This window comes from Sphaerodactylus townsendi, linkage group LG01 (assembly GCF_021028975.2).
Source record: "Sphaerodactylus townsendi isolate TG3544 linkage group LG01, MPM_Stown_v2.3, whole genome shotgun sequence".
NCBI classification, from domain to species: Eukaryota; Metazoa; Chordata; class Lepidosauria; order Squamata; family Sphaerodactylidae; genus Sphaerodactylus; species Sphaerodactylus townsendi.
The window spans coordinates 188,742,226-188,764,597 of NC_059425.1; the positions used below are offsets into that span (position 1 = coordinate 188,742,226).

Sequence of the window (22,372 nt, forward strand, 5' to 3'; positions counted from 1 at the left end):
AACCCTCAATCAAATCAGCTATGCAACCCACAAGGAAAGCTGAAGCCACATTGAAAATGGCGGGAGCCCTGTGCCAACATCCAGAGGCGTAGCTGGGCCACACTGCGCCCGGTGCACACTTGGCGTTTTCTGCCTGCCCCGTGCGCCCCCCCCCCCCGCCCTGCCACACATACTTACCTTAGTTCAGCTTGAAAGTACAGACTGGAAAAAGCGGCCTGCTCACTTGAGGCTGAAAATGGCCTAGTGGGAACTACCCAGGAGACCTTGGGGCTCGCAAGGTCTCCTGGGAAGTGAAGTTCCCACCAGGCCATTTTCAGCCTCAAGTGAGCAGGCCACTTTTTCCAGCCTGCACTTTCAGGCTGAACTAAAGTAAGTGTGGAGCCATGGGGGGGCGGGGGGTGCCGCAGGGTGGGGTGATTTTCCACAACCCCCCCAGGCGTGCGCCCGGTGCATTGGGCACCCCACCCCCTGGTAGCTCCGCCTCTGCCAACACCCGTGGCTGCTGTACCATATAAAGTGGCACAGGTGCAAGCGTTGAACTACTTCATTGTTGGGCTACCGCGGGACTGCAAAGCAGTTATATCCAGAAGCTGGCCTCTGCAGCAGCGGGCGTCTGCTGCAGATGCCTGCCCTGGCATCGGGGGGGGGGGCGTTCCTCAGTCGGCTCCCAGACCAGGAAAACCTCCTTTGTGCAACGCAGACTTAAGCCACCCAAAAGTGTGGAATAAGTCACTTTATCCTATGGGCTTTCCTGGGGGGGAAATGGTTTTCCCCTTCTCCTCTGGAGCCCACGTCACTGATTGCCTCTTCGGAGGCGGCACGGCAGCGCCATCCCCGGCTGCTGTTCTGTCGTGCCCCTTTGGATTGATCACTGATCATTGCAACAAGAGAAAATCTCAAGATTAAACTCCACATTTCATGTAAATGCGATGATCCTGGTACTGTGAGACAAACCTTTGAAACCGCTGACCTGATACAGGCCGTTTCCCCACTTTGGTTGTTTCCCCTTTGCTGCGCGCTACTCTCAGCGTGCGTCATTTCTGGCGCGCGCCCGGGCTTCCCCACGACCCCGTGCTCTGCGGGGGTCATCAAAAGGCGCCGTTTTGAAGAGCGCCAGGAATGACGCGCGCGGAGGGGGCGCGAGAGCGGCAGCTTTGGGGCGGCTGCGTTGTCGCCGCCCCTGTAGTGGGGAGTGCCGCAGGACCCCGCGCTATTTGGGGAGCGTAGTGCGCAGCAAAAGGTAAGTGGGGAAAGGCCCTCAGTTACATCCACAGTGTTGAGAAGCCAAAAAAAGTCACTGTCCCAACACCTAAGGGAAAAGTCGACCCACAACCCGAGAAGCCGTGCTCCTTAACTCCTAACTTCCAGATGTTCCACCGACGGGCCGTTTTCCAAATTCCCGAGATAGCAGATCTACACAATGGGGGGATTTATAATGGAGGCAACAGCTCATCCTGAACCACACTTGCCTCTGCTATAGTGATGTCTTTTTGGTGTGTCGACATGCTGATACGTTTGCTCAATAAAATGCAGCTTTCGAGACATACTGTCAAGTTTACATGATCACCGGAGTGAGCGGGCTAAAGCTGGAGCAGAAGAAAGGCTGAAGAGAATTAATGTAATAAAAGCTGGGATTTTAACAGACAGGGGTGAGCACAATGAGCGTGAAACAACAGGTGTCATCAGCTCTTATCAGCATTTTTAATTAACATCTGTTTGCAGCCCAGAGTACTTTGGAAGAGTATGCTAGAGTGTGCCTGTATTTATAGATAAAGGCAGACTGTTGAGAAGTTACTGAACAGTAAGAGGCTGGGGGAGCTAAAAGGGAGGGAGGGGTGGCGTGCCGTGGGGGGTGCCGGTTGCCGCTTTTACAAACCTGAAGGAAATCCATTATAACAAAATTGCAAGGTAGGGAGACATTGCTATGGCAACAAAAATTATTTTGTCTTAGAGGAAAACGAGAACGATAAGGCAAATTCAGAGGATGGGAAATTCAAAGGGAACCAGTGTTGGAAAGAAAGAAATGGACGGGATACGTTTTAAAAGCGGCGACGGCTTTAGTGTTAGAATTATTCAATTAGCATTATAATTTTCCATCCCTCTTTAGTCCCATCCATTAAGAGTCTCGAGGAGGCCCTTTCATACATTGAAAGAGCCACACGGTATGACCTCCCGATGAAAAAGAAAAGCACACTTCCCTTTTCCGGCAACATGAAAGAAACGGTGGCTCCTCCACGTGGCGTAGGGCTAACCCGCACCAAATGGACACCACGCAGAGACCACTTCAAGTCGTTCCCGGATCAATCTCGCATGGCAGCCAGTCATATTAATTAGGGGGTGTTATCCGGAGCCATGTTTTAAGGACTTGGGCGCCACACAGAGACCAACTAGATTCCCCATTCCCTGTGACAAGCCACCGTTGTATACAATCTGCTCAACAGAGACTGTCGCCGGATTAAGTAATGGAAAGCCATCCCTACAAAACAGCTATTTGGTATTCCCCAATCTGGATTCCTCCTTGTTTGGATTGGACTGTTTGGACTTGGTGTAGCTCTTTGACCTCTCCGAGAAATGGAGCGGAGGCCCCACCCAGAGCCAGAAGAACAACTCAGCCCATTCAGTCAAGGCTTAGATGCCTCTTTAGCCTTGGCACTCATGCCAGCCTGTCTCACTAGTGTGGCATTCAGCGGAAGTGAAATTTGTGCTTTTAGAGCTTTTAGTAACAGCAGCCTGAAAGAGTGTCAGGAGGTCAGTGAGCCCAAAACTGATTGAAAGCCCATCTGTTTTTGTACTTTTGCAGTCAGGTTATTCAAATTGTTCCATGTAGAGTTCCTGTGGTCAGAGACATATGTTCCTGGGCACACGCCTTTTGGTCATGCAGTGAGGCGAGGGGGGGGGCTCGGCGGTAGGCAGCCACGCATCCACCTGGGCTGCCCGTCGCTGCCAAGCCCCGCCCCATCCTCCGTGCAGGCTGGCTTTTGCCCTCCTCAGGCTCTGGGGACAGCACGCCCCCGAGCGCATGGAGGGCATAAGAACATAAGAACTAGCCTGCTGGATCAGACCAGAGTCCATCTAGTCCAGCGCTCTGCTACTCGCAGTGGCCCACCAGGTGCCTTTGGGAGCTCACATGCAGGATGTGAAAGCAATGGCCTGCTGCTGCTGCTGCTCCTGAGCACCTGGTCTGCTAGGGCATTTGCATTCTGAGATCAAGGAGGATCAAAATTGGTAGCCATAGATCGACTTCTCCTCCATCAATCTGTCCAAGCCCTTTTTAAAGCTATCCAGGTGAGTGGCCATCACCACCTCCTGTGGCAGCATATTCCAAACACCAATCACACGTTGCGTGAAGAAGTGTTTCCTTTTATTAGTCCTAATTCTTCCCCCCAGCATTTTCAATGAATGCCCCCTGGTTCTAGTATTGTGAGAAAGAGAGAAAAATTTCTCTCTGTCAACATTTTCAACATTTCTTATAGACTTTATAGACTTCAATCATATCCCGGGAGGAGGTGTTGCCCTTGGGTGCCATTACCCCTTGATATGGTTCTGACTGTGGTCCATAGTGGTAGTCAGGTGACGCGTAAACATGGGGGAGGTTTGACAATGGGTAGGGAACTTGATATTGTTCAATTGTGATGTTCTTAAATCCGACTGAAAAATGAGATATGTTTGCTTCATGATGGAATCCGAGATGAGCGCATTGATTTGACGTGTGACTGAAACCTGGTTGGATATATCTTCTGCTTCAGAACTTCAGTCAGATATGTAATCCCAAATTTTAGGGGTGGGGCTATAACTTCATGACCGGTTGGGTCCAGAAGTTCATGGCCATCAAGTCTTTCTCCTTCCAAGGTGTGAAGTTCAGGCAGATGGCCAGTGTAGATGGTATTTATCTGGTGTTGGCGACCAGGAATAGATTAGAGTTCCTTCTGGTCTACTTGTTTATCAAGGGGGACCATAGCTAAGTTGGGAGAGATAGTTTTAGGCTTGATGTTAAAGGCTGCTAAAATGTTCATTCAGGCAGACTTCAATGTCCACATCTGGTTATGCCCTGAAGTTCATGGCCATCGTAACTATGAGCCTGTTCCAGGTTGAACTGTGCTCCATGTATGAAAAAAGGACAAGGAGTGGATCTACTGATCAATTTCCTGTTGATTTGATGAGGGAGTTTAAGGCCATTATCATGATCATGACCTTGGGCTAGTCACAGCTTCTCGGAGCTCTCTCAGCCCCACCTACCTCACAGGGTGTTTGTTGTAAGGGGGGAAGGGCAAGGAGATTGTAAGCCCCTTTGAGTCTCCTGCAGGAGAGAAAGGGGGGATAAAAATCCAAACTCCTCCTCCTCCTCCTCCTCCTCCTCTTCTTCTTCTTCTTCTTCTTCTTCTTCTTCTTCTTCTTCTTCTTCTTCTTCTTCTTCTTCTTCTTCTTCTTCTTCTTCTTCTTCTTCTTCTTCTATTGAAAGGACAAGTAGATTGAAAACTAGATTGTATATCTTTGGCCACTAAAAGAAGGATATCTTGCAGCTAATACAGTACAGTAGGGAAGGGGCTATGGCTCAATGGCTGAGCATCTGCTTGGCATCTAAAAGTTCCTAGGTTCAATCCCCAGCATCTCCATTTGCAAAGCAAAGCATAGCCTTTATTGGCATAAACAACAACAAAACCCAGTTAACAGTGGTGATATTAAAACACACAAAAGGACGTCAAATAAATACAAACTGTTACAAACTCTGAATGATTTCCATGAGAAAACTTGCTACCTCTTCACAAAAAACTGAATCGGAATTATTCAACAAGAGAAACAATCTGAACAGATCTGTTAGCTCAGGTTGAAAAAGAGGACATAAGTTGGCATGTTTGGATCTAATTCTGGCAAATCTAGTACAGCGTAGTAACTGGTGATGAGCCAGTGTTTCAACTTGATTGGGGTTGCAGCTGCATAGCCTCTTGGATTTTTCTAGGTTATTGAACCTGCTGTTTAATAGGGGCATGACATTAAATCAGTGGTGGGATCCAAAAATTTTAGTAGGTTCCCATGGTGGTGGGATTCAAACAGTGGCGTAGCGCCAATGGGGCTGGGCGGGGCATGATGGGGGTGGGGGCGGGCATTCCGGGGGCAGGGCATTAATAATTTCTCTGTTACTGTAAAAAACTCTTACTGTAAAAAAAAGTTCCTAATTTCCAGCTGGTATCTTTCTGTCCATAATTTAAACTCATTATAGCAAGTCCTATCATCTACTGCCAACAGAAACAACTAAAGAGTCCCCTGGACCCAACAGTAGTTAAAGGGTCCCTCCTCTTACTAGCCGGCAAGCTCCGGGCTATGAGAAAGAAGAAGAGAGGGGGAGGTGAGGGTGTGGAGAAGGAAAAGCGGATCCAATTAGTAACCCCCTCTTGGCACACACAAATAATTAGTAACCCACTCTCGGGAACTGGTGAGAACCTGCTGGATCCCACCTCTGCATTAAATCTAGCAATGGCGAGAACTCCTTGAGCGGGGATTGGTTAAAGAGTATAAATGGTGATCCATACGTCCCTGCTCAAATGAAATTAGGAATTGCGTAGGAGAGCAAGTTTGTTTAGCTGCTAGAGATAAGTTAGCAAATTCCTGATCTAAGAGCCGACGTTTTAATAACTTGTATACCTCTGAATAGGAGAGAGAGTAGAGTAATTCAAGGGTCATCTCTGTTTAAAAAAAGACCTCTGCTTGAGACTCTGGAGAGCCATGGCCAGTCTGTGTGGACAAGACTGACCTTGGAGGATGGATGGTCTGATTCAATAAAAGGCAGCTTCATTTTAGGGAAGGGCTGTGGTTCAGGGGTAGAGCATTAGCTTGGCATACAGAAGGTCCCAGGTTCTATTCCCCAGCGCCCCAGTTGAAAGGGCCAAGCAGTAGTGATGCAAAATACCACTGCCCGAGACACCGGAGAGCCAGTCTGATTAGACAACCCTGAGGCCCCTTCCGCACAAGCAGAATAGTGCACTTTCAGTCCATGTTCACAATTGTTTGCAAGTGGAATTTGCTATTCTGCACAGCGGCAAAGTGCACTGAAAGTGGATTGAAAGTGCATTATTCGACATGTGCAGAAGGGCCCTATCTCAGATGGACCAAGGCAGTCTAAGGCAGATTTGTGTGTTCAGTATTTTGGACAAGTTCTGCCACAGCTCGCAAAGTGATCTGGAGTTTTGACTTGGAATTAAATCCACAAGTTGACCACATTTTAGTTTCTATCTGTTCAAAAGCGCAGAAGAAATTCCACCGAAACCTGATTTCTCCGCATTAACAAGGACATAATGTAAAACACTCCATGATGCCCCACTTTTTAAAACACAGCGGCTTTAGGATTATTTGAAAATACGTTTGTAAGCTTCCACAAGCACGATCTCTGGAGAGGTACCTCAGAATTTTTTTAAATAAAGAAAACAAACAACAATCTAACACAGTAAGTTATATCCTTTTGACCGTTGGAGTTAGTGGGTTTAAAAGGGCATTCTGTTTAGGATGGCACTAAACTTAGAAATAGGAGCACAGATTTCTCTTGACCATTCTTTCTAAAATTACTCTTAATTCTTTTATGGAAGCCGTATTTTATATTGCATATTAATTTAAGCCACCAACATTCAAAGACTTTTTGCCATCTTTCCTTTTCTTTTAAATAGAGGTGATATTGCATCATAATTTATTAATTCTCACAGTTTAAAACCATTCTTCCTTCTTAGTTTTCTTAGCTTTAAAAAAAATTATACATTGCAGATAAAGGAGAATTGGTTTTTTTGAGTTTGTAAAACTCTGCCTATTGTTTCCGGCTGACAAAAAAAAACAGCTGATAGGAGAATATGTGAGGAAATTGGTTCTTATGAATAATTAATAATATTGTGCTTAAGAAATGGGCAGGCTGCCTAGAAAATGAATGAAGGAGTAAATTATTAAATTGAAATATTAAATGAAATAACTGAATTAAAAGTAATCATGTAAGCCCCGAAGTAAACGTTTGGTAGTTGTAGTTGATTTAACCTATTTTCGTCATCTGTTCAGATGCTTAAATACAATTGCGTGATGTTAAGTAAATGCTCGAATGGTATTCCAAATACCAAATTTGCATACGCATCTCAGAATATTGAACAAATTAAAACTTCATTTTCGTTGGATTTGATTACATGCAAATTGTTTCCAATATTCATTACTCCAATTGTCTTCTTTTAGAAGGATTTTAAATTCTCATTTACATATCACACATCATCCTTCACTGGACTTCTTGATGAGGCAGGTTCTAAGACTTCTTCATTTATAAGGAAAGGTTTATAATTAAAACGGAGGCACAGCCAGTCTGCTAGAGATGATTTTCTAAACATGGTGCATTCAGACTAAAGATGAGGAGGAAAATATTCCTCCTTTTATCAGCCCAGCACAGGAATATGCTTACATGGCCAATGAGCATGTCTAAGACAGCTTGTTGGTTGTAACCAGCCACTAAAAACATTTTCTGGAGTCAGTATGATTTTTTCATCAGAGGCTTAGATGACTAGAGCGGATTTGGCAGTGCGCTCGTGACAAAGGTACAAGAACGTCTTATAGGATGTTTGAGATCCTATGAGGTGGCAGTGAAAGAGTTACTACGGCCTCCGTTGCATCAGCTAGCTCTTGCCCAGCTCAGTTGTTTAGAGTAATCAGGACTCTCACATACCTCTCAGCATGATCTCAAGAAGTTGTGATTCGTCAATTAGATGTGAGCAGAGGTGGGATCCAGCAGGTTCTCACAGGTTCCCAAGAGTAGGTGACTAATTATTTGTGTGTGCCGAGAGGGGGTTACTAATGGGTGATTTTGCCACGTGATTTTTGCCTTAGTTACGCCCCTCCTCTCAGCAGTGGCGCGCAGAACTTGAAGCAGTCTAGCAGGAGGTGCACTGGCATGCGTGGCAGCCTGCGCGTGGGTGCATTTGTTTCCCGCCCAAGGACCGGCGCAGCGGCTGCGTCCTTGCCACAGCCCTGCCCAGGAATGCCCCACCCCCGGAATGCCCGGCCACGCCCCCGGAATGCCCCACCCAGCCCCATTGGCACTACGCCACAGTTTGAATCCTAGAGTCTCCTTTTCAATGATTTTATGGCTCAGTGGATATCTGTAAAATCTCTTCCCATGCCCAAAATATTCCAAATTCTGTCATTTTGTTCTCCCGCTTAAGCAACATGTCATCCTATACAAATATGCAATATGTCATCTATGTTTCTTAAAAGGACGGATTGCATCTCTTGTGTTTTACCAATAGATGTGGCTTGGTTGTCCTGCAGGTCTGATCATCATACCACGTGCAAATGCACCCTTGCTTTCATTAGGGGAGTTTGGGGGAAAGTGGCCAGACGCTTTGCTTCTTCCAAAGGCCCCCTCCCCTGCCCCCAGCATTTTAAACATGGGGCACCAGACATTAAAACACAACTGGGAGAACATGGGGCACCAGACATTAAAACACATGGGGCACCAGACATTAAAACACAAGCTGGGGGGCGTAATTTGGAGCACGAAAGCCGAGAAGAGCCACTTCTGCCCTTCAGGTCAACCCCTGCCGGATGTGACTTCCCCTCCATCACTGTGGGCTGTCAGGAACGTTGCCAAAGTTCAGGTGGCGGCTGGAGATCTGCTATTACATCAAATCTCCAGGCAACAGATCTCAGTACCCCTAGAGAAAATGGCCGCTTTGAAAGGTGGACTCAGAGGCATTATACTCCGTCAAAGTGTCTCCCCTCCTCAAACCCCGCCTTCCTCAGGCTCCACCCCCCAAAACCTCTCGGTATTTCCCAACCTGGAGCTAGCTATCCTGGCCATCAGCCTTTCATAAGGTGACCAGATGGTCACCTTTGTGAACCGGGACGGGGCAGCTGCAGGAGCGCACTGCCTTCTGGGGTGCTGCCGTTTCCCGCCCTGTCACAGGGCGGGAAACGGCAGCGCCCCAGAAGGCAGTGCGCATGCAGCCGTGCGCGGGGGAGACTGCTGCACTGCCTTGCGCCCCAGAAGGCAGTGCGGCAGCCTCCCAAAAATCAGGACAATGGAAATAACCAGCGGGACGCGGGACAAATTGTGTGAAGGCGGGACTGTCCCGCCAAAAGCGGGACGTCTGGTCAGCCTAGCCTTTCAGTACATGCCACGTGGGGTTGGGTAACAGATTGCATTTCTTCCTTTAAACTGAAAAGGGATCAGACTCTGAATTGTATTGTGTCTTTCTCCTTACCTTGCAGGTATCAACGATTTGAAAAGGCTTTTCTGCTTGCTGTTGATATGGGTGCCCGTGACTTATTTATGGTGAGTTCCTTCTAGAATACGATGTGCCAACGGGTGAGTTGAGTGTCAAGGCTGGAGAATGTTAGTGGGAGTCAGCATAACTTATACATTAGGGCCCAAATATGGTGGTAGAAATAGACCATTATATTTATTGTCTTTTTATGCCACTACTGTTGTAACCAAAGAAGAACCGGTACACTTTTAAAATTACCAACCATCTATGATGGCACAGCCCAATATGAGAACCACAAGCAACAATCAAATACCATAATGCAGTGGTTCTCAACCTTCCTAATGCCACGACCCTTTAATACAGTTCATCATGTTGTGGTGACCCCCAACCCTAACATTTATCCATTTTACAGATGGAGAACACTGATGCAGAGATTCTTAGGCGACCCCTGTGAAAGGGTCATTCGACCCCCAAAGGGGTGGGGGCAGTGGTGGGATCCAAAAATTTTAGTAACAGGTTCCCATGGTGGTGGGATTCAAACTGTGGCGTAGCGCCAATGGGGCTGGGCGGGGCACGATGGGGCGTGGTCGGGCATTCCGGAGGCGGGGCATTCCTGTGTAGGGCTGTGGCAAGGACGCAGCCGCTGCGCCGGTCCTTGGGCGGGAAACGAATGCACGCAGGCGTAGGCTGCCACGCACGCCGGTGCACCTCCTGCTAGACTGCTTCAAGTTCTGTGCACTACTGCTGAGAAGAGGGGCGTAACGAAGGCAAAAATCACGTGGCAAAATCACCAATTAGTAACCAACACACAAGCCTTTATTGGCATATAAAACGGGACAAAGTTTTAAAACAAAACAAGGTTAAGAAATACAGTTAAAATTGCTAAAATTACTAATTTCCAGTATAAAATTTGCAACAGTTTCACAGAAGAGCACATCAGAGCTGTTCAGGAGATTGGGTATCTTATAACACTCATGCCACTGAGAACATTTCAAGAAAATGGAATTCATGTATTTCATGCGTATCTTATTGTATTTAGGGCATAGAAACAAAGAATGGTCAAGTGTTTCAACCGTAGTCCTATCACATGAACAAACTCTTTTTGAACGTTCCATATTCTTAAATCTTCCCTCCAGCAGAGCTGATGGAAGCACATTACATCTTGCAGTAGCCGAGGCTCTCCTCTGGGTGGGATTAATCAGCAGACGAAGATATGCTGCCATAATTCCACGCTCGCCTGGGATTAATAATGTAGTCGGAGAACAGGTTGTCTTGGCAGCACGAGTCAAATTATGAAAATCAAGATCCAAGAGCCTATTCTTAACTAGTCTGAAGGCTTCCACCTTTGTGAGCATAAGGAGTGATTCCAAGGGGAAACCAACAGCTTCAACCTTTCTAAAGATCAAAGTGTACCATTCTGAAATAAAGTGATCTGATAACAGAGAGGGAATATAGCTATTGGATCCCACTAGAACAGGGGTAGGGAACCTGCGGCTCGAGAGCCGCATGCAGCTCTTCTGCCCTTGCACTGTGGCTCCACGAGCCGAGCCGCCGGCCCCATCCTTGCCCGCCCTGCAGGCAGCAGGGCGGGCGCATCCATGCGCTTCTCAGAATGAGCGGAGTAAAAGGTTTAAAAAACCCTATATATAGTATTATCTTTATTTTAAATTTCAAAAATTATTTGCGGCTCCCAGTGTTTTCTTTTCTTGTGGAAAATGGGTCCAAACGGCTCTTTGAGTGTTAAAGGTTCCCTACCCCTGCACTAGAAAATGTATATGCAGCCAATATTTTATGGCCCTTATCCATGCCAAGGTTTCTAGAGTTGTTTGGCCCATCTCAATGCACAACGCAGCATAAGGCACACATCTAGGGAGCCCCATTAGTTTCCGAAGGAATTTGGAATGTAATAAATTAAATGATTTATTCCTGGGCGGGGCTGTGGCAAGGACTCAGCCGCTGTGCCAGTCCTTGGGCGGGAAACGAATGCACGCAGGCGCAGGCTGCCACGCACGCCGGTGCACCTCCTGCTAGACTGCTTCAAGTTCTGCGCACTACTGCTGAGAGGAGGGGCGTCACTAAGGCAAAAATCACGTGTCAAAATCACCCATTAGTAACCCCCTCTCGGCACACACAAATAATTAGTAACCTACTCTCGGGAACCTGTGAGAACCTGCTGGATCCCACCTCTGTGCCCACCCACAGGGAACCTGGTCCCCCTGCTGGTGCTAGCCAGCCAAGAAACGTGGGCTGCAATCCACTAAGGCAAAAATCACGTGGCAAAATCACCAATTAGTAACCACCTCTTGGCACAAACAAATAATTAGTAACCTACTCTCAGGAACCTGTGAGAACCTGCTGGATCCCACCTCTGGGTCGCAACCCACAGGTTGAGAATGGCTCCCATAATGAGCCTGGGAAAATAGACATATCTCCACCTGTCATCTAGAACTTGAGCTTCCATCCGTGGAAATGGATCTATAAATTAATCTGATCCTTTAGACCAGGGGTAGGGAACCTTTAACACTCAAAGAGCCATTTGGACCCGTTTTCCACGGGAAAAGAAAACACTTGGAGCCGCAAATAATTTTTGACATTTAAAATAAAGATAACACTGTATATATTGGGTTTTTTTACCTTTTACTCCACTCATTCTGAGAAGTGCATGGATGCACCCGCCCTGCTGCCTGCAGGGCGGGCAAGGATGGGGCCAGTGGCTTGGCCTTGCCAGCAGCCGGGAAAGCGCCCACCCTGCTCGAACGGGGTGGGCGAGAGGGGAAGCCCGCGGCACTGCCCAGCTGGCCACGGGCAATTGGTGCACCTGCCTTGCTGCCTGCAGGGCAGGCAAGGATGAACCCGGCACCGACTTTTACCCGATCGCCCGGCGCCGCCCGCTTAATGGGCGAGGCGAGGCTCCGCTGCAGCCCAGCCGTCCATGGGCAGTTGGTGCGCCCGCCCGCCGGCCTGCAGGGCAGGAAAGAATGAAGCTGGCATCTCAGCTTGTGGAGCCACAGTGCAAGGGCAGAAGAGCCGCATGCGGCTCTCGAGCCTCAGGTTCCCTACCCCTGCTTTAGACATAGGTGTCAAACTTGCGGCCCTCCAGATGTTATGGACTGCATCCCCTGCAGCTGGCAGGGGATGATGGGAACTGTAGTCCATAACATCTGGAGGGCGGTGAGTTTGACACCTGTGCTTTAGGAAGAGTTCGTTCTCATCTTGGCATGTATTATTAACCATTTATTGGCATGTGGTATTACTGTAGACCAACAGCATCTCAGTCTTGTCTGAACTGAACTTTAGTTGTTCCGTACCCAGCTCATTCCTTACTCTTGTTCAGAGAGTCCACTAGGAAGGGACTATGGGTCAATGGTGGTAGAGCATCCGCTTAGTATGCAGAAAGCCCCAGGTTCAATCCCTGATATCTGTAGTTAAAAAATTTTCTTATTAACTGATTTTCTTATTATCTGATATTGATTCCTATGTTTCTTACAAGATGGCTCTCTTTGCCCTGGCGGCTAGGAAATTACGAGCAAAGTATTTAAAGCGCTGTTTGAACTGATGTTCCAAAGTACTGGAGGTTAACTTAGGCTAGCTGAAGAAGCTGCAAAAACATCTGACGTGGAAAGTATTTGATGGGGCATTTTAATTTAGAAATTTCGAATACAAATAATTTATATTTTAATGTAAAACTAAGTTATTGTTTTAATGTAAATGTTTTAACTGCATGTATCTCTGTATTGTTATAGCCAATGGCTCAAACAATAAAGACTTGACTGACTAACTAGTAGTTAAAAAAGATCAGGTAGGAGATGACATGAAAGATCTAGGAGAGCCGCTGCCAGAGTAGCCAGCATGATGTAGTGGTTAAGAGCAGGTGGACTCTAATCTGGAGAACCAGTTTCAATTCCCCACTCCTCCTCATGAAGCCTGCTGGGTGACGTTCGGCCAGTCACAGTTCTCTCAGAACTCTCTCAGCCCCACCTACCTCATAAAGTGTCTGTTGTGGGGAGAGGAAGGGAAAAGGAGTTTATAAGCTACTTGGAGATTCCTTACAGGAGAGAAAAGCATGGTATAAATCCAAACTCTTCTCCTCCTCCTCCTCCTCTTCCTCCTCCAAGGGTCTGAATCAGTATAAGGGTGGTTCGTATGTCCATATATGATTTTTTCCTCTTATTTTCCTGAAAAGCAGCAGAGTTTCACATCACCAACATATTAATGATGCTTTACTGCAAATCTCTAGATGCCTTTCCCAAGAAACGTCACTAGGAACACTACAGGATTCCATTAGAGGTGTTATAGGTCCAATGTGCCTCAAGTCTGGAGAACCAGGTTTGATTCCCCACTTCTCTACATGAGCAGCGGACTCTGATCTGGCGAGCAGGCTTTGTTTCTCCGCTCCTCCACATGAAGCCTGCTGGGTGAACTTTGGCTAGTCCCGGTTCTTCAGAACTTTCTCATCACTTTGCATCACCAACATATTAATGATGCTTTACAGAAAATCTCTAGACGACTTTCCCAAGAAACTTCACTAGGAACACTACAGGATTCCATTAGAGATATTATAAGCCCAATGGGCCATTTTTTCTGAGGAATTCTTTTTTTTAAAATCCTGATAAAAAATCTATGGGTCATCAAACCTTTCCCCCTCTTTTAAAAGTTCCCTTTTGGAATGAGGGAAATGCTTTTAAAGACGAGAAATGCATAGTGGATAATATTTAATTCTCTCTCGTGGGTCTGTTGAAGAGTGAGTTAAGCCTGTAATTAAACTGCTTTGCTCTTTTATTGCTTTTGGAGAGGCCAGAACGCTGCAGAAGCCATAAAGATTTTATTGCAATAAATTAATTTCCCGACTATTACTCGATGTACTGTTATGCACTGACACTTTTAAGGAGACCGCAGATTGCTGTTCAGTTTTTTTTTACGAAACCCTTTTGGTTTCTGGCAGTCGTGTGAACACTGGAGACGGGCAGGGACTTGCTGATGATTGTTTCAGAAACTGTTTGCTGTCTTCATTGCCTTAAAAAAGATTCTGAGTCTAGATAACATTATTCACAGGCATGTAGTATTTGGGCAGTGGTGGGATCCAAAAATTTTAGTAACAGGTTCCCATGGTGGTGGGATTCAAACAGTGGCGTAGCGCCAATGGGGCTGGGCGGGGCACGACGGGGGCGTGGTGGGCATTCCAGGGGCGGGGCATTAATAATTTCTCTTCTACTGTAAAAAACTCTTACTGTAAAAAAAATTATAGTAATTATAGCAAGTCCTATCGTCTACTGCCAACAGAAACAACTACTTCTCCTCTAATTGACTGCCTGTCAAATACTTAATACTTTCGATACTTAATTTTGTTTCTAGAAATCAAAGAAGGAGACTTTCCTTAAACAGGAACTTTACCCTATTTCTAAAACATGTTTTAAAACTTAATACGGGGAGAATTATCCCGTTTTCTACCTTCGCTAACCAGCCACATAGGAAGCAACAGGACTTTATGATTTTTGGACCTAATGGGATTTCTAACGGAAAAGCGGACCCAATTAGTAACCCCCTCTCGGCACACACAAATAATTACTAACCCACTGGTGAGAACCTGCTGGATCCCACCTCTGTATTTGGGTATAAAAAGCACTTTTTGGTATAGTACTAAGAATTCTCACTACCAATGTGCATGGGAACTTGCTCTACCCTGTTTTCTAAAGACTCCCCAGGTTTCAAATCAATTGGATAAAGGAGTCAGAGGACAATCACCCACGGAGCAGATGCCACGGTCCTGGTGTGACTTTTGCGCCAGAGTGGGGCAAGGGCGGGGCAGAGCCGGCAGTGGGTAATAAGCATGACTTTACAGCAGTGGTGGGATTCAAAAATTTTAGTAACAGGTTCCCGTGGTGGTGGGATTCAAACTGTGGCGTAGCGCCAATGGGGCGGGGCGGGGCACGATGGGGGCGTGACCAGGCACTCAGGGGGCGGGGCATTCCTGGGCGGGGCTCTGGCAAGGACGCAGCCGCTGCGCTGGTCCTCGGGCGGGAAACGGATGCACGCAGGCGCAGGCTGCCACGCAACCCGGTGCACCTCCTGCTAGACTGCTTCTAAGTTCTGCGCGCTACTGCTGAGAGGAGGGGCGTAACTAAGGCAAAAATCACGTGGCAAAAACACCCATTAGTAACCCCCTCTCGGCACACACAAATAATTAGTAACCTACTCTCGGGAACCTGTGAGAACCTGCTGGATCCCACCTCTGTGCCCACCCACACGGAACCTGGTCCCCCTGCTGGTGCTAGCCAGCCAAGAAACGTGGGCTGCAATCCTCCCTCACCCAGATCCCATTTGCTGATCATGAGCAGCTGCCAGACAGATTCACAACCCAGCAGCACCGGAGAAGGGGGCCCGCTCCCCCCCTGACTTGGTTGGTGATTGTGGAATAGCCCTTTGTGACTGGATTTAAAATAACAGTGAGGAAAGTTCTCTCCAGAAATAGACATGCCCACTTCCGCTCAGTCGGCCATTTTACCAAGAGAAAAGAGGTATGGCCTTGGTTTGCAAAGGCAAGTAGTAATTGTGGTGATCCAAATTGCTTTACCATGGGGACATCCGGGGACATGTGCCCTGGGCGCCACCTTGTGGTGGGCACCAAAAGAATTACCTTGGAGTTAAGTTTGTGGCTTTTTTCTATTTTTCAGGTTTTCATTTTTTTTGGCCTGCAGGGGCGCAGTGTTTAGGCTAAGCGGCACCAAAATTTCAAACTATTGTCAATTGACTCTCCCTGATGATACCAGCCAGGTTTAGTGCAGTTTGGTTCAGGGTCCAAAGTTATGGAACCCCAAAATGGGTGACCCCATACTCCATTGTTTCCAATAGGAGCTAATGGTAAATGGGGCTACCATTTTGAGGGTCCACTTTGGACCCCTGAATTTCAGCTAGGTGGTATCATAAGGATAATCTCCTACTATTCCTGAGTTTGGTGAGGTTGGTTCAGGGGTCCAAAGTTATGGGCCCCAAAGGGTGCCCCATCCCATATTGTTTCCAATGGGGAGCTAATGGTAGGTGGGGCGACGCTTTTGAGGGTCCATGACTTTGGGGTTCCCTAGACCAAACTTCACTAAACCTGGGTGGTTTCATCAGGAGAGTCTCTGAAGATAGCCTAAAAATTTGGTACTGTTAGTTTTAACATTGCTCCCAAACAGGCACCCTCAGAATTTTCCCCAGGTTCTCCCTTTAAATCCTCCTCCTTTGGAGTGGATTTAAAGGGGAGAATCTAGACTCTAATTAAAAAAAAATTGAAAGTATTGTTGAAGGCTTTCAAAACCAGATTCAACTGGTAGTTGTGAGTTTTACAGGCTGTGTGGCCGTGGTCTGGTAGATCTTGTTCCTAACGTTTTGCCTGCATCTGTGGCTGGCATCTTCAGAGGTGTATCACAGAGAGAACTCTGTTATAAGAGAAGGCTGGACACAGTGTATAATAGACTTCTCTCTGTGATACACCTCTGAAAATACCAGCCACAGATGCAGGTGAAACATTAGGAACAGAAAACCCACAATAACAAACATTGAAAATGATGCTGTTTGAGGTGGGGAATCTACCCTGAAACAGCTTCACTTTCAATGTGGTTTAAACTAGGGAGCCCAGAGTATCCCCTTAAGGTGGATTTAAAAGGAGAATCTGGGCTCTGTAGTTTAAACAACATTAAAAGTGATTTTGGTCCCTTCCTCACATGCAGCATAATGCACTTTCAATTCACTTTCACAATTGTTTGCAAGTGGATTTTGCTCTTCCACACAGCAAAATCCAGCTGCAAAGTGCATTGAAAGTGGATTGAAAGTGAATTATTCTGCATGTGCGGAAGGGGCCGCTGTTTCACTTTCAATGTTGTTTAAACTAGGGAGCCCTAGGTGTGTTCAGATTTGTGTGTTGGGGCATGTTCTATAATGCGATGGTGACTTTGAGATGACCTGGTACAAAAAATGTTGTTTGGTCGTGGTGGGGGAGGGATGCTGCCCATATGCGGGGGGGGGGCGCAAAACTCAGATTTTGCCCCGGGCTCCGTTTACCCTAGCTACACCCCTGTTGGTGATAGTTGTCCAATGAACTATAAATGCTCTTGTATCAAAGCACCTTGTCCAGTAATGCACAACATGAGGGTTTTGACAAAGGCAACATGTCAAAACGAATGATAATTCTAATATTCATTCAGGACTATATCCTAATGTGGAAACAGACTCTTTTCTCGACTGCTCGACAAACCCGAAAAACACCCACAATTAAAACGAGGAAAGGGAAAGAAGTTCAAAATAAACAAATATATTAAACTGCATGGTACTCAAAAGAACGGTAAAAATGTTACCTTTTCTGAACTCCCTGCCACCAGTGACCAAATGTGGCTCCCCCTTATTAACCAGCCCCCAGGGCAAAAGGACAGAGGAAAGGCTAGCTGATATTAATAATGAATGAATATGTCAGCGCATTCTGTTGTGAAGTGCTGTTCAGGTAAGATTTAGCCTGCCTACCAGGGTCTACCATAATCCAAGCAGGGTGTTTACTGAAAGACACAAAGGAGGAGGAGGAGGAGGAGGAGGAGGAGGAGGAGGAGGAGGAGAAGAAGAAGAAGAAGAAGAAGAAGAAGAAGAGAGGAGAGGAGGAGGAGGAGTTTGGATTCATATCCCCCCTTTCTCTCCTGTAAGGAGACTCAAAGGGGCTTACAAACTCCCTTCCCCCTCCCAACAAACACCCTGTGAGGTGGGTGGGGCTGAGAGAGCTCAGAAGAACTGTGACTAGCCCAAGGTCATCAGCTGGCGTGTGTTGGAGTGAACAGGCTGATCTGAATTCCCCAGATAAGCCTCCACAGCTCAAGCGGCAGAGCCGGGAATCAAACCCGGTTCCTCCAGATTAGAGTGCACCTGCTCTTAACCTCTGGAGCAGCACAGCACACAACAGGCACAAAATGGCCAAAGTTTAAGAGATGGCAGCAGTTTAAAATTTTTCCTCTGCTCCCAAAAAGATAGTGTGATTGTCCAAGACAAATTGCCCAATCGCTCCCAGGACTAAGATCAGCTGGGAGAAATCTGTTTATTATTTATTTATGTTTTTTAAAAAAATTGTTACCCCGGTCTTTCCCAACCAAGGTCATAGTAGCTTAACATGCATATTTCAAAAACAACAAACAAGATCCAGTCTAAATATAATCAACAACTATAAAACAATAAAGTCACAATAAAGATTAAGAACACCACCTGTAATTAAAATAATCATAATCATGATCGTAATACCATCAAAGGGGATTACAATGGAAAAGGACTATATGTAAAGCTGTACATAATTGTTTATTCTATATATGTATCCGTGGATGCTACCTGAATAGTAGAATATTAGATGAAATAAGTAATAAGTGATACGGAAGATTCTCTCTCAAATGTTTCATGTTTTCACTGACTATTAAGGTCCATTTTATTGCTATTTCGTGTGTGTGTGTGTGTGTGTGTGTTAAAATGTGATGACTGACTTGTGAATTGAGATGATTAGATAGGAACTGAAATAAACTGAACAGTATTAAATTCTTTCAATGGCAGTACTGCCTCCAAACAGCATGGTTTCCTGATTTGATGGCATTAGGTTGCGAACAGAGGTCTAGGATGGGAATTGGCATAACCTCTGGAGTGCTCATATCAAGCTCCACCGAAAGTCTGGACTAGTAGATCCTAAAGCAAAAAAAGTGAAAGCACTCCACTGCTTCCCTGAGCTTCTATCCTGAACGCCTCTATCTTAGGATTGGTGGTAGAAAGGGCCACCAAGTCACAGCTGACATGCCAACTCCAGAGCATTTTCAGGACAAGGGAGGAGCTGAGGTGGTTTGTCATCCTTTGTCCCTGCATAGCGACTCTTTGCTTGCTTGCTCGATGGCCTCCCATCCAAGCACTAACCAGAGCCAACCCTGCTTTGCTTCCAAGATCGGGCCAGCCTGGACCATCCAAGTCAGGGCTATCTCAGTATTAAAAAGCCCAAATTCTAGCACTATGTGGGGTCAGCACCCTGCAGAAATTAACTTTGGCTTCTGAGACAGGTGGATGCAGTGTGGGGTTCAGCAGGTTCGTACCTCTTTGACAGAACCGGTTGTTAAAATGGTGCTTGTAAACAACCAGTTGTTAAATTATTTGAATCCCAGCACCAAAACCGGTCGTTAAATTATTTGAATCCCACCACGGAGTGGATGCAGTGGTGGGATCCAAAATTTTTAGTAACAGGTTCCCATGGTGGTGGGATTCAAACTGTGGTGTAGCGCCAATGGGGCGTGGCCAGGCATTCCTGGGCGGGGCTGTGGCAAGGACGCAGCCACTGTGCCGGTCCTTGGGCGGGAAACGAATGCACGCAGGCGCAGGCTGCCACGCACGCCGGTGCACCTCCTGCTAGACGGCTTCATGTTCTGGGCGCTGCTGCTGCTGAGAGGAGGGGCGTCACTAAGGCAAAAATCACGTGGCAAAATCACCCATTAGTAACCCCCTCTCAGCACACAAATAATTAGTAACCCACTCTCGGGAACCTGTGAGAACCTGCTGGATCCCACCTCTGGGTGGATGTCATGACATACTCCAGCCAGATTTCAGTGTATAGCCTCCATCTACCTCCCCTTTTATCCATTTTTATGTGAAAAATGTCAAATTCTGCATGCTACCCTTGAAATGTGACGACTCAGACGTCAAACGAGGGGTCTGTGCTTCGGCAGTCTTGCCAACACAGTTTGCCACAAGGGCAAAGTGAGCGCCATCTTAAGAGGCCATGTGGTCAAGCTCCGGGGGGAAGCTCTTGTCTTATAAGATCTCGCGGCACAATGGGGCAGCGAAGTCAAAGCTATAATGCTTCCCTAATCTCCCAGCATGTTGTGGCTCCATCGCAGATTTTATTGTTTTTGAAGAGAGAAAAACAATAGCAAGAAAACCTTCGCGGGTCACATTCGCTCGGCTCTTTTACATAATGAAGACATCTGTTTAAATTAAGCTTTAAGACCGGCTGCTAATATAATTTATCCTATTAAGCCTCTTGCCCTTCTGGTTTGATCTTGATATTTAAATCGTATGTTAAACTGCACAATTACATTCTCCTTTTATAGGTTGTAAAAAAAAATTCCTTCTTAATTATGCAAAAAGAAACAGGGTGGACTTTTTAAATGCTTTTTAACGTACAGCTCTAATCATCTAGTTTATTCCAACTAATTAGAAAGATGCGGGCCCTTTGATAAACTTTCCGAAGTAAGCGCGCTTCAAGAGAACATCGCGCCTCTGTGAAGTTAATTATATACGTTGCATTTATTTAAGAACATAAGAACATAAGAACAAGCCAGCTGGATCAGACCAGAGTCCATCTAGTCCAGCTCTCTGCTACTCGCAGTGGCCCACCAGGTGCCTTTGGGAGCTCACCTGCAGGAGGTGAAAGCAATGGCCTTCTGGTGCTGCTGCTCCTGAGCACCTGGACTGTTAAGGCATTTGCAATCTCAGATCAAAGAGGATCAAGATTGGTAGCCATAGATCGACTTCTCCATCAATCTGTCCAAGCCCCTTTTAAATTTACCAAGGTTAGTGGCCATCACCCCCTCCTGTGGCAGCATATTCCAAACACCCATCACACGTTGCGTGAAGAAGTGTTTCCTTTTATTAGTCCTAATTCTTCCCCCCAGCATTTTCAATGGATGCCCCCTGGTTCTAGTATTGTGAGAAAGAGAGAAATATTTCTCTCTGTCAACATTTTCTACCCCATGCATAATTTTATATACTTCAATCATATCCCCCCTCAGACGTCTCCTCTCCAAACTAAAGAGTCCCGAACGCTGCAGCCTCTCCTCATAAGGAAGGTGCTCCAGTCCCTCAATCATCCTCGTTGCCCTTCTCTGCACTTTTTCTATCTCTTCGATATACTTTTATTTATATTTAAACCTCCGTTCGTTCCTCTTTTATGGCTTTTATTTCATCGTTTTCCCCCCGACCTGTTACTTTACAAGCTCTTTTATGGAAGGGCAGATGGTTAAGGTTTGTGTCAGAACCTGCTCGGCCCAGATTTTAAGAGTTCAGGGCTCATAAATGGCGGATAATAAACAGAAACTCCTTCCCGACAACACTAAGGTGCTGTCGCTCCATGAAGAAGCTGCTTGAGGAATTAGCCTAGAGCCGTGCTGGCAGGGGCTGATGGGAATTGTAGTCCATAACATCTGGAGGGCCAAAGGTTCGCCACCACTGGCCTAGAGAGAGTCTCACTAAAGAGAGTCTCACTCGCAGTGAGTGAGCTGGCTTGCCACTTGGGAAAGGTAGACTACAGGTGGAGGCTCAGATCTCCTCAGAGGCACGTAGTGATTTTTAACCAGCAGAAGCAGTTAACACCGGTGACGGCCATTCCTCGGGAAGCTGGATCTGGCCCTGGTGACCCATTCTGTGACCATGGCCGTGTGGTTTGTATAGGACAGTGGTGGCGAACCTATGGCACGGGTGCCAGAGGTGGCACTCAGAGCCCTTTCTGTGGGCACGCGCAAACAGAGTCCTCCCCCACACACACATCTAGGCTGGCCTGGGTCGCTGGGCTTGATTATTAGCATTAAACCTAAGACCTAGTTTTGGGGAAGCAGTGTAGGTAAGCGCTGTTAAATCCCACTGATTTTCATGCAAAGAACTAAAGCGTGATCCTTTACCTGGGAGTAAGCTCGGTTGTTGGCAATGGGGCTTGCTTCTGAGTAAACCCTCCTAGGGTCGCGATTCACCCATGTGATTCACCTCCTAGGGTCGTGGTTCAATTGCTTCAAAGCAAAGCCACTGACCACCACCAAGCTTACTCCCGAGTAACGCATGCCTTGGAGCCAACCATTTTTTCTAAACTAAAACCTCAGTATTCAGGTTAAATTGCCATGTTGACACTTTGCGATAAATAAGTGGGTTTTGGGTTGCAGTTTTGGCACTCGGTATCGAAAAGGTTCACCATCACTGGTATAGGACTTACCCTTGTAAATGGTCTGGAAACATCAGTTGGTCAAAATGCTGCCGCCAGGCTGTTATTCAAGGTTGCACGATGCAGCCGTAGGGTTAGTTTCACCTCTGGTTGGCTGGTTGTGTCCAGGTGAACTTCAAAATGCTGGTTTTTACCTTTGAGCCCCTCTGCTGCTTGTTGCTACAGTACCTGAAAGACCAGC

General features: G+C 46.6%; 1 protein-coding gene across 3 annotated transcripts in view; it reads left to right on the forward strand.

The window, feature by feature from the left end:
• The window catches only part of LOC125435538 (WD repeat containing planar cell polarity effector), a 308,331-nt gene that overhangs the window by 169,824 nt on the left and 116,135 nt on the right, over nucleotides 1–22,372 (forward strand). For all 3 annotated transcript variants that reach the window (XM_048501735.1, XM_048501743.1, XM_048501750.1), the window contains one exon: nucleotides 9,226–9,289. In XM_048501735.1, the coding sequence (XP_048357692.1) occupies nucleotides 9,226–9,289 (64 nt within the window). The remainder of the gene's footprint in view (nucleotides 1–9,225; nucleotides 9,290–22,372) is intronic.